The sequence below is a fragment of the Sus scrofa genome, chromosome 18 (genome assembly GCF_000003025.6).
Source record: "Sus scrofa isolate TJ Tabasco breed Duroc chromosome 18, Sscrofa11.1, whole genome shotgun sequence".
Lineage (NCBI taxonomy): Eukaryota > Metazoa > Chordata > Mammalia > Artiodactyla > Suidae > Sus > Sus scrofa.
The window spans coordinates 42,107,666-42,120,042 of record NC_010460.4 but is presented as its reverse complement, the minus strand read 5'-3'; the positions used below and the strand labels follow the sequence as shown (position 1 = coordinate 42,120,042).

Below are 12,377 nucleotides of genomic sequence, written 5' to 3'. Positions count from 1 at the left end.
TTCTCCACGAGGTGTGGTGTCTCTAGGACCTCCTGATGAGGGCAGAGCTAGGAGAAGCAGCCCTTGATGACACCTTGGGCACAGGCCCCCCTCCTCTGTCTGTGGGTGGGCTGGACACCTCAGGATCGGACCATGACCACAGACCATTGGTCCAGGTTCAGGCCCTGAGCTTCCAGGATGCTGTGGAGGCTGGTGGCAGGGCAGCCGGAGCCAAGCCCCTCCTCCTAAGTTTCCACGCCCAAAGCAAGTCCTTTCAGGCTCCGCCCACTCTGGGCTTCTTGCAGTCTAAAATCCAGGCAACCTCCAGTTCCCTGAAGGGGTCCCCAGTGCAGGACAGCCTTGGGGGCAGGCTTCATCAGGCTCGGGCCCCTCCTGTCTCCTCTCTCCCAGCTTGGTGCCTGAGTCCTCAGGCTGGGCAGAATTCTCCCAGGACCCAATGTTTTCTTGCTCCCAGGAGGACCGTGGAGGGAGCAACGTGCCCCTAAGACTGGGATGGTGATCAGTCCTGAGGAGGGCTTGTCACAGCTTGTAGCTCAGAAGCCCAGAAAGCAGGAACCTCAGGGCTCGGGTGGCCCCTCCACTGATTCAGGCCCTGCTCCCAGGACCCTGCATGACCCTGGAGACCTAAGGGCTTCCCAGAGGGGCCTCGGGGGCTGAGGAGAGGAAGAAGGGTGGGCCCAGCCTCTGCACTGCCTCCAGCTGAGCAGTGTGCCTTTATGTCGTGTGCGCTGGGCCTCTGCGTATAGAGTTCATTTGAAGAAAGATGTTGAGGGCCCCTTGTTTAGTTTGCCAGGGCTGCCATGCCAAAGTACCACAGCCTGGGTGGCTCAAACAACAGAAACGCACTCTTCCCAGTTCTGGAGGCTGGAAGGCCAAGATGGAGGTCTTGCAAGGTTGGCGTCCCCTGAGGCCTCTCCCCTTGGCCTGCAGGTGGCTGTCCCCCACCCCATGTCCTCACATGGACTTTGCTCTGCCCGTACACCTCCCTGCTCTCCCTCTGTGTGTCCCAATTTCCTCTTAAGTCTTAAAAGGATGCCAGTCAGATTGAAGGAGAACCCACCGCCCCTTTTAAACCTTTCGTTTGAGGGGACACAGTTGGGTCCATAACACCCTCGTGTTGTACACGCCCCTCGTATTACACGAAGGGAGACCGCAGCCCTGAGAGGAGAGATTTGGGGCCCCCGCCACGGGGCTAGAACTCAGGCCTGATGATGGCCTGGCTGTGCGAGCTGCCTCGTCTCGGGGCAGAGCAGAAGCCGCTGTGTCTTTGCTCCAGGACTCCTCACACTCAGCTCTCCAGGGAATTCCCCTCAAGGGAGGCCTGGGCATCTAGATTTGCCAAAGTTGTAAATCTCTTAAGCCATAAGCCACTCCTTGGCGTCTCCCGAATGCCCTAATATGAAATACAGATGGTCCTCCCTTTTAAGATCTGAGCCTACTTCTGAATTTCCCATCGTGTTTGCACCTAAGGATGCAATTACCATTTCCTCCTATTGTCCTTTCTGCCTGTCCCTCTGCTCTCAGCTGACGCAGGCGCTCAGACCCTCTGGCTGAACACGAGGCGGTGCGATTACGAAGATCAGACTGCTTCTGAAAGCTTCAGGGTGGCTTGGGGCCAGTGATGCTTATCGGTCCACCCAGGGCTCCTCTGAGGTTATTTTCTTCCCTTCGGAAGATGCCTGTGTGTGTTGGGTATGCCGCGGGGAGCATTTCCATCAATTCTTCTGCTCCAGCCAGCACCAGTCATGCGCTACCCTCAATCGTTTCTCCCCCGTCCCCCGATCCGCTCCTTCCCAGACCTGCTGGGCTGCTTCTGGTGGGCCAGCCTCCAGGGTCCTTTCCAAGGATCCTTGGCCTCCGTGGTCTCAGCTGGGCGCTGTGGTGCCAACCCTGTCTGTCTCCTCACGTGGACCACCAACCGTCCCCGTTGGGCCATGGTTAATACAAACCTCAGGGAAGAGTTTCTCCTGGGAATCATGGAGCTCGAGTTTCTAAGCTCGTTGGAGACCAGGATGCATGTTTTTAAGGTTTTCGGACTAATGGCAGATCTTAGATTTAAAGCATAAAATTGGGACCAGGTTTCTCTTCTATTCCACTAAAAGAGAAAAATAAACGTCACAATTGCTTGGCTCTTCCTACCTCTGGGCTGCCCCTTGGCATGCTCTTTGAGGTGGGGATGCAGGGGGCAGGCCAGGCCATGGCCTATGAAGGGTGGGCGACAGTGGGGGGAGCCGCTCTCTGGCCTCAGATCACCCTCCTGGCAGTATCTCTGAACTTCTTTCCACGTCTATAAAATCTAGTAATTCCTACTTCACTGGGGGCAGGAGGGTTGATGTGGTCTGTAGATGGGCCTCGTTTCCTGCTTCCCCGGCCCCACAGCTCTGTTCAACAATAACTCTTGTTCTCCTGAGAGATTTACTTTGGGGTAAAAGTGAAAATGTCCTAATGGTGGGCTTTCTGGATGGCAGGAGGGTTTTGAGATTTGGGGGTTGGGGTCTTGCCTCCTAGTGCTGCCCTCGCATGTGACAGGGCCATTGCTGACATGACATGACATTCTGAATTGTTTTGGCCCCCAGTAGCATACAACCCTAGAAATCTTGGCAAATAGACTTTTCACCTTGTGCCTTTCGGGGACCCCTTTCTGAGGGTGGAGCCACAGAGGTGACCTAGGTTGGGGGGAACGGAGGCCTCTGAGACCAGCAGCCAGATCCCTCACTAGCTCTCCCACCCACGAGCCAAGCACCCTGGGAAAGTCAATTCTTTAGGTTTTGATCTTCTCTTAGGTTTTAGGGAATAATGGGTGGATGCAGCCTGGTATGGGGTCAATGCCCAGGGGGTGGCAACTCTTGTTTTAGGACACAAGGAGACATTAGACACCATTCCTCCCACTTAACAGACTTTTGCAGACGAGGGCCAGAAATGGCGAGGGCTGTGGCAGTCCCCACCATTAGTAAGCGACAGTTGGGTGTGAATGCAGGACATGGAGTCCATACCCAGGGCGCTTTCTGCTGTGGCGTGCTTCCATTACCGTTCTCTGGTGTCAAAAGGGCCCTGTGAAGCCAGAGTGGAGGCCGTTGCCCAGAGCAGTGAGCCCCAGGGAGAGCACAGAACATAGAGGCTCAGGTTCCCGCCAGACCCAGAATTCCGGGCCTCAGCCTGGAACCCAAGGGGAGCAGCTGGCCAGAAAGGTGTGCCCAGCAGCCTGGGTCAGGCAGGGACATGCTAACACCACTTCTTCTTGTTCTCCAGGGTCCGCCAGGACTTTGATGTCCCCACCAGCCACCTGATTGGATCACATGGATATTGCACGCAGGTCAGGGCCACAGTGGGGACCCCATGCAGCCAGGCGCATCTTTCCCTTCCTCTTTCTTTCTGTCTTTGCTCCTGCCAGCACTCCCCAAGCCGCTCTCATGTTCCACCTCTGCTGGGCTTCCCCGTTATGAAGACCTAGAAAGGGAATGAGGTTAGCTTCTGTTTCTGGAGTTTGCTTACCCCGTCTGTGAGCATGGAGCTGTAGGAGGTGCAAGAGATGCAGACCCAGTTGCTGCCCAGCTCAGAGCCCAGGCACAGGCTGGGAGCCCTGAGTCCAGTTGGGGAGATGATGGCCCTGGCACCCTGCGTTTGCACAGGACGCTGTCTTTACATCAATCCTCCCCTCTGCATTTTTACAAAGGGGCCCTTAAGGGGCTTCATGGAGGGCAGGAAGGACCCTTAGCACAATTGCTTGTCATCCATCCTCCCAGGCACCTGGTGATACAAAGAAAAGGATCCATTTAAGATCCTATCAGCGAGCAAAAGACTGGGAGCCAAATGCTACACCTGGCTGCTGTCTGAGCCTTTCTCTGTGTGGCAGGGCCTCCCCAAGTGGCCACCAGGCCACAGTTAAATCTGACCCTCAGGGCATCCAAAATCAACATGTGTAGCACAGACAGGCTGGGCCCAGTGGAGGATCCAGTTATCCTGGGAGTCCTGGCTTAATGGTGCCAGCCCTGAACACATACCTGGGCCCCAGGCAGGGACCAGCTCAAGGCCTATGGTTTCTCCAAGGCACCCAAGGAGATCTGAGCTTGGCTGCTGCTCATCTCCCTAGAGAAAGGTATTAGGGTGAGCCTGGGGTGATCCAGCTCCCACTCTGGATGTCTTTCCTCCCTGTGGGAGCTTCCCCATTGGCAGGCAGAGAGCAGCTTGGCCCAGGCCCAGGCCCTGTGGGGTGGGGGCGGGGCGTGGGGGGTGCAGTTAAGCAGGATACAGAGGATGCAGACCAGAGCCTGGGGCTGGATTCTGAGCTGTGGTGGCTGTTTCACATGCAGAATGAGCTGGAGCGATTTTCTTCCCATCCCTGAACCTCCATTTCCTCATTTGTAGGATGAGGCATTTGGACTAGACCAGTGCTTCTTAAACTTTGAGGTGCACAGGGTCCCCCAGAGTCTTACTGACTAGCAGGCTCAGATTCAGTGGGTCCAGACTGGGGCCTGAGGTTTTGAATTTCTCAAAGGCCCCTGCGAAGGATGACGCTGCTGGTCCACGGACCACACTTTGAGTAGCAAGGAACTAGATGACCACTAAGCCTTGTCACCATGTGATTTTGAGTCTAGGGGCAGGGACTGGCCTGTCACCCCTCTCCCCCATTTTGAGAAGACTTCTTGCTCTGAGGAAGGTTTCAAGACACACCCCAGATGGGGAGCAGGACCTTTTTTCCCCTCTTGAAAATCAGTTGGGAATCCCGGAACGTGTCTGAAGAAGGTCATGCCTTTCCTAGGCAGCCAGTGCCCCTAAGGTGCAGTATCTCAGAGCAGACATTTCCTCCAGATTCTTTCTCGTTTCCTCTGCAAGAACACAATGAGTCCCCCTTGGTATCTCCCTCCAATGGGGGCTCCCCTGTGGCCATCAGAGGGGCCTCTTTTACTGCCACTGGGGCAGGGATCCTGGTGCTGACGGAGGGATTTATGAACCTGAGCATCTCTCTAACAATTCAGGGGAAAACACTTCTGTGAACTCTGCCCTCCAGAGTTTATGCTGGGCAAGGGCTGATATGGCTGTTCCCACGTACTGTGGGGCAGAGGCCTGCCTGCTGACCTCACACGTATAGCCAGGAGGTGGGTTACGAGAAGGTCCCGCCCCAGCACTAAGGCTGGGCTTGCCTGCATCCTTCCTAAGCGGCACAGCAGATGCTTAGTGGTTGCCCTTCATCCTGAATCCTTGGCAGGCTAGGTGGTGCCCTGAGGGTAACAGGTACAGGGAGATGGAAGGGACACCCGAAAGGAAGCTGGAAAGTGAGGCGGAAGCCCAGCTCTGTCACTAACTCACTGGGTGCCCTGCCCAAATCCTTTGCCATCTGTGAGCCTGTTTCCCATTCCTGATAGCAGGATGGACCCCGGGCTGCTCTGCTTGAGGAAGGGCCCTGGCAGCCACCCCCACCCACCAAAGCAGGAGGTACTGGCTGAGGGCATCGCCTGTCACTGCCTCCTGGTTCTGGGGTCATCAGGCTTGCTGGTCTGAAGGGTGTGTGGCAGGAATCACGGGGCCACTAAATGCCTGAAGCCACGTAGCCAACAGGAGCAGAGACAGAGTGGAACCCAGGCTGGGGCCTCCCTGGCTCCACTTCTCTGCCTCTGCCATCCACTCCTCTTCCTCTCCGCATGAAGACTCCGCCCTCACCAGTGAAATCGAATGGGCCCTGGAGTTGTGTTATTAGTGTCGCCCCATTGTCAGCTTCCTGGTGTTGACACTGTGCTCTGGTTTATGCAAGATGTTATCATTGGGGGAACCTGGGTGAACGGTACACAGGAACTCTCTGTACTATTTTTACAACTTCTTTTAACTCTAAAATTATTTCAAAATAAAAAAGCTTCAAAATAAAAATGCCATCCTTCAAGGCCCACCCAGTGTCACTTCTCTGCAAAGCAGCTCCAACTCTGTCATGTGGTTGGGTGTCCATCTGGACCATGAGTGCTCTGTGCGCACAGTTTAATAGCCCCAGTCACATCCTACATTGTACTTCAGCTGTGCAGGCCCCCTCCTGATCCCCCTCTAGACCCGGACGCCAAGGTCAGGAACCACCCTTTCCCTCCAGCTGGACCCCCCTCCCCCCCTACCCCCCCCCACAGGATCCTGGGCAGTGCTGATGCTCAGTGAATGCCTGTGGAGTAAAGACTGATGAGGTCCCAGGGTTGCTTCGATGAACAGAGTTGGCGCCATCCCTGAGGGCGGTAGAGACGCTGAAGTCACAGGCCCCTTTGGCTTCGGTCTGTCATCCTCCTTGCTTTCTTCCTTCCTTCTCCACCCATTTTCTCTTGTTCCCCATCTCCCCTTGACAGGCCTTTCCCCTTTCTCTCATCAACAGGAACTTGTCAATCTGCTCCTGACGGGGAAAGCCGTGTCCAATGTTTTCAATGATGTGGTCGAGCTGGACTCTGGCGACGGGAACATCACGCTCCTCAAAGGCATTGCCACGCGCAGCGACATTGGCTTCCTGTCTCTCTTTGAACATTATAACGTGTGCCAGGTACCCAGCGCCTGGGCTGCCAGAGCCCCCGGGAACCCGGCTCCTGGGACCAGCAGGAGGGAGAGGAAGGAAAGTTCAGCTCCAGTTCCCAGAGCCAGGGCCAGTCTCAATCACAGAGGGTTTGGGGAAAGCGCAGCCTCGCCGCCGTGCAGCAGAGGATGTACTTCACACCTAGGGCCAGCTGATTCCATGAAAGGGACGTCTACGGATTTACAGTGTGATTGTGCATCAGAGAGGCTGCAGTTGTCGTGTGTGTGTGTGTGTGTGTGTGTGTGTGTGTGTGTGTGTGTGTGTGTGTGGTGGGCAAGGGCTTCTTCTCTAGGGACAAAGATCTGAAGTCTTAAGCCTTGTATTGTTTTCCTAGGACTATTGCAACAAAGCACCACAAACTGACAGGTTTAAAACCACAGCAACGAGTTCCCTCATAGTTCTGGTGCAGATGTCCTCCTAACAAAAGCCCAAACTCAAGGTGTTGGCAGAGCTAAAGTCCTCCGAAAACCAAAGGGAAACTCCTTCCTCACCCTTTCTAGCTTTTGGTGTTTTCCAGCAATCCTTGGTGATCCTTAGCTTGTGGATGCATCAGTCCCGTCTCTGCCTCTGGTTTCACATGGCCATCTTCTTCTTCTGTGTCTCCTTTTCTTTTCTTTTTTCCCACCCCAGTAGCACACAGAAATCTGTGGGCCAAGGACTGGACAGGAACCACAGCCATAACCCGAGCCATAGCAGTGACAATGGCGAGTCCTTAACCACTAGGCCACCAGCAAGCTCCAGTGTCTCTTTTCTTATAAGCATGTCAGTCCTGTTAGGTTGTGGGCCCACCCTGCTCCGCTAACTTCATCTTAACTAATTACATCTGCAGCGGCCCTATTTTCCAATAAGGCTGCATTCTGAGGTACTGGGGCCTAGGACTTCGACATATCTTTTGGGAGGACACAGTTCAAACCATAACAGGCCTCGCTCCATCTGTTTGCAGGTATATTGGTCTCTCTGTCTCCTCTTTCACTTCAACCAGGTCTTAGAAAGGGCTGGACCTCTAGGAGAAGCTGGGCAGGGGATAGGGTAACCGGATCTGTGGGCAGTGTGGGTAGGGGAGCACCAGGCCCTGCGCTCTTGTCCCAGCCTGCTGCTCACCCTTCTCAGCGCCTCAGTTTGAGGGAAGATACTGTTCTGTGGTTGATACACAGAAAGGGTTGTCTTGAAGGGGTAGCAGGAGGTCTTTAGTGGTGACTACCCCCCGAAGATTCTCAGAGGGTCAGGATGAGGCCTCATTTATTTACATCCCCAGGACCAGAGATGCAGATATTGGCCCGAGGGGACACTCGGCGTGCTAGGCAGATGGATTTGCCAGTTAGGTGGAGAGAAGCATTTTAGGGCAGGGCTCAGTTTCTTCATGCCCCTCCTGCATGATCACAATGGGTGTGCTGTCCCGTTGCTAGTGGGCTATGTGGCATGGCCCCACCCCCAGATCCCCTCTCTGGGGGACCCTCTACCCCCAGGGACAGGAAGCAACTTGTGAGTTCCAAAGTCTTGGGGAGAAAAGAATGGTAGTGACTCCTTCCCCAATGTGCTGGTGTCAGGAAGGAGTCCAGGAGTGCAGCCATGTGGCCTGTGAGAAGCGCCAGGAGCCCTGGGAGACAGACCGCGGGTGGGCTCTGAGAGCATTCGGCCCCAAGTTCCATGGCTGAGGGGGTAGCCTTGGCCAGGCCCGCAGACGCCCCAGCCTTACCGTGAGCCCCGGTCTCACTCTTGTGTGGAGGGCGTTGGTCAAAATGGAAACTATTTTCCTTTGGTCTGTTGAGGGTGATTGACAAGAAATTGGTGGAGTGTCACCCTTTCCTTGGAATAAAATGCTGATTGTGGAAATTCAGGTCCCGCAATGATCTGAATCCTCGAATCCGCACGGCCCCGCTCTGCTGTTGAATGTTTGTCAAAGATGGAGAGTTTACCTCCCTGCGCTAGAGATGGTTTGCTCCTCTGCCATGGGACTGAAACCTCGCTAAGGAACCCGGGCCTCCTCTCCTCCTCCTCAGGGCTCCCCGCGGGCTGGGCAGAGGAGGAGGCAGAGGCCCGGCAGTTTAGACAAAGAGCTCTCCTCTCCCGTAGCTCCACCTGCCATCTCTTTTGTCGCTTCATTCCTCTGGGCCTTCATGAGTAGGCGCGTTGGAGAGAAAAGGAAGCCAGGGAGGTTTAGTATCCAGGCTCAGGCTCGGATCCAGAGCCAGGGCCCCGCTCTGGCCTGTTCTGGTCTTCTTCCACTGGGCAGCACGAACGTGGTCATGGGAAAGGTATAGTGTTTGGAGCAGCCTGGACTGTTCTGATGAGGCTAAAGCCTTGCTTTCAAGTAGAGGGCGGCGCCAGGCCTGCCTCTTACTCCCAGCTCATGTCCAGGCTTCTCAGAGGAGCCCCTGGCTGGGAGCCAGGGTTCCGGGGCCCTCCTGAGAATATGGGAGGTGGTAAGTCCAGGCTATGAGCTTGTCAGGTGACCTACCTTCCAGCTGTGTCCAAGGGAAGCAGAGGCAACTCTAGGCTAAGAAATGCACACCTGGCATAACTAACCAGCCTCCCGCCCCTGCCTAGCTGTGTCCCATGGGACCTAATCTGCTGTAGGTGACCTGGTGACCCATCAGGCCGGTCTTCCATCTGACTTCCGCCTCACTCCCCCTTCCCAGGGCTCAGAGTGAGGGCTGGACTACACAGCAGAGGGAAGCCCAGCCCCTCTTGGCTCACAGCGGCAGTGGTGGTGGGGGACTGACAGAGCAGGGAAGGACAGCAGGGGACAGGGAGGTTAACCTCGCGGCTTTCCCGTAACCTGTAGGTCACGTTCATTGCTGCCTTCATGCAGGGTCCTGGGCCAAGACTGAGCTTGGCAGAGAGCGTCTACGGGCACCATCCTCCTGTCATCTGTCCAGCTCCACAGACACTGCCCTCCACCGGGTACTTACACCAGGAGCACATCCAACCCATCAGGGGGCCACAGGGCTCCCTCCCTAAGTTGTTCCTCAAGTCTGTCCACTCTCACCCCTGTCTGAGCCACCAGCACTGCTGGTCTGCACACCTGTGATGGCCCCGCTGGCCTCTGGGTCCTGTCCCCACCTCCTTCCAATCCTGCCCCTTCACTGAAGCCACTGTGATCTTTGAAAGAGTAGATCGGTCACACCATTCCTTTGCTTAACAACCTTCCATGGTTCCGAGTCCTCTGAGACTGTTAGGGGCTGAATTGTATCGTCTCCGCCAGCGTTCATTTGCCGAAGTCCTAGTCCCAGTCCAGTACCTTGGAGCGTGACTGTGTTTGGAGACAGGGCCATTAAAGAGGCAGTTAAGGTAAAAAGTCAGTCATATGGTTGTGCCCTAATCCGACTGACTGGTGTCCTTATAAGAAGAGACTGGGACACAGGTATACATGGGGAGACCATGTGAAGACACGAGGGAGACGGCCGTCTGCAGCCAGAGAGGGAGGCCTCGCAAGACACTAACTGCCAGCACCGTGATCTGGGACCTCTGGCCACCAGAATCGTGAGACAACAAATTTCTGTTGTTTGAACTGCCCAGTCTGTGGAACCTTGTTACGTGGCTCTAGCCAACAAATACAGAGTCTACAATCCAGGCCTTCCCATGGCCCGCAAGGCCCTATGGGACCTGTCCCTGCATGTCCCTCCCTTCGCTTTTTGACTTCACGGTCAGGAAACCTCTCCTGACCTCCTCATCACTCTATCGAAATAGGGGTCTGCTCTCAGGGTCCCCTGCGCACCTGTCTTCCTCCGTCATAGAATCTGAATTCCTTCCTTCACAAGCCTCCTCTTGGCTTTACGGTTCCCTGTTCACTGCTTTTGAGACGCAAACTTGCTCTGCATTTGAACATTTCTGAGCTTTTGATGCATTACAGCAGTTGGTGGTGGGTCAGACTTTAATTGCCAGGCTGTTTGCTTTCTTAGTGGTACAAAAGATAGCGGTGACTCTGAGGTCCATTGTAATGCGGTGCAAATGTGTCTGTGTGCGTATTTATCTGCTCTCTCCTCCCCATTCATCTGGTAACCCCCTCAAGCTTCTAGTGTCCCTCCCTGCTGTCCTGTTGCCTCACATGGTGCCTGGGACCAAACTCTAAGTCGTGTTGAAAGGATGCTATCTTTGGAGATGCTAGACTGCCACTCTGCCAGCAGTCAAATGTTGGCATTTTAAATTAGGGCCCCAAGCTGGCAGTCCATGGATGAGTTGGGCACATACAGACTCCTTACCCTGCAAAAGATGTAAGAATCCATTTAAAAGTACAAGTTGATCCTTGAACCTTGTGGGGGTTAATCCCCATACAATTTACAGTTGGCCCTTGGTATCTGACATTCCTCTGCATCCAAGGATTCAACCAACGACGGACCATGCGGCACCGTAGTATTTACTACTGAAAAATATCTGCTGTATAGGCGGACCCGCAGGGTTCAAACCCACGTTGTTCAAGGGTCAAGTGTACTCCCGAATTGTGTTGCGTGTTCATCTGCTAGGAGAGAGCCCAGGACTCTGCTGGAGGAAACAAGCCCCCGACCCTCCTTCCTCACCACAGAATCCAAAGGAAGCAAATTTCATCTTTGGAAAATGTCACCCACTGAAGGGGCTCCTGATGAGAAAATTCATTTATAGACAACCCCCCCCCCCCAGCAGCTTTTTTGCCCTTAATCTTTTGACCATTGCATAAATGTCAAGCTGCCCTTTTGTCCCTCTGCTGGAAAGTTCAGGGTGGCTGATTCTGCAGACGCCTGTTCCCTGGCGGGCGCACAGTTCTTTTTCCTGCAGTGAGTGAGCACTGGGTCCCCAGTCCCAGGCTCTCTGTTCGAGGTGATGCCCTCACCAGGAAAGCCTCTTTTAGCTTGGAACAGAGGCCAAGTGTGCAGTAGGGTTTAGGCACATCCAGCCACGCCCTGTCCTTTGGGACAACTGATTCCCCTCCCCCCACGGAGGAGCCAGTCCCACAGTCATATTTTAATGCTGACAGGAGGGCCCAGTGGGCCAGGTGGGGCCAGGCCAGGCCCTTGGACGATGAGAAAATGAGCACTTTGTAAAGTTCACTCTCTACCCTCTGTAGCAAAATTCACAGGCAAGCCTTTCCCCAGAGAGAGTCTGGGGCCTTCTGAGCACAGCCCCTCTGTCCAAGACACCTGAGCCCAGAGTTGCCTCCAGGTGAGCTCTGGGAGGCCTGAAGAAAACTGGCGGCCACTCTTCTGTGCTGGGCTCTGGAGAAACTATGCCCATCTCCCCACTGGAAAAATAATTCCCATTCTTTCTTTAATCCACAGGCCGCGGCTGTAAATACCTGGGCAGGCAAACATCTCCCTGGGGCTGGTGGGGATTAGGCTGAATCAGCCTGGCCCACTGCACGTACAGAAATGAATAAACCAGGGCCCGAGGTGGGCAGTCACAGGTGACAGGGAGAGAGCGCATCGAGGTTGGCGGTGGCATCTGATCAGGTCCTCAGGGGCCCCGCCCGCCTCTCTCCTCTGCAGGCACAGAGCAGCAAGGTCCCGCTGCCCATCCCGTGCCTTTGCTTCCCCAGTGCCCTCTGCCTTGCAGGTCCTCTGCTGGGAGCTTTCCAGACTCCCTCCCCAGAGGGAGTTCTGGCTCCTTATCCTCCCCTCCCCCTGCTCCCTTTCCTGATCCCCGCTGTTCCCTGAATGTCTCTGGACAGGTGTTCCTGGCGTCACCCACAGATTGCTCACCCAGGGCCTTCCTTTTCCCCGTGGCTCTAAGCCCCACTTGTCTTCAAGCTAAAGTTCTAGCTCAAGTTTCTCTTCGTTCATGAGGACCTGCATCCATCAAATGCTTGCTTTTGTTGACTTAGACCCGTGCTCCCAGTGCTCAGGGTCTAGTTAGTGCACGAGGCAGGCAG

At 55.0% G+C, this 12,377-nt stretch overlaps 1 protein-coding gene across 1 annotated transcript in view; it reads left to right on the top strand.

The window, feature by feature from the left end:
• The window catches only part of MINDY4 (MINDY lysine 48 deubiquitinase 4), a 106,161-nt gene that overhangs the window by 82,469 nt on the left and 11,315 nt on the right, over positions 1 to 12,377 (top strand). Inside the window, 2 exon segments of the mRNA XM_021079233.1 lie at positions 3,250 to 3,313; positions 6,344 to 6,505. Coding sequence (XP_020934892.1) covers positions 3,250 to 3,313; positions 6,344 to 6,505 — 226 coding nt within the window.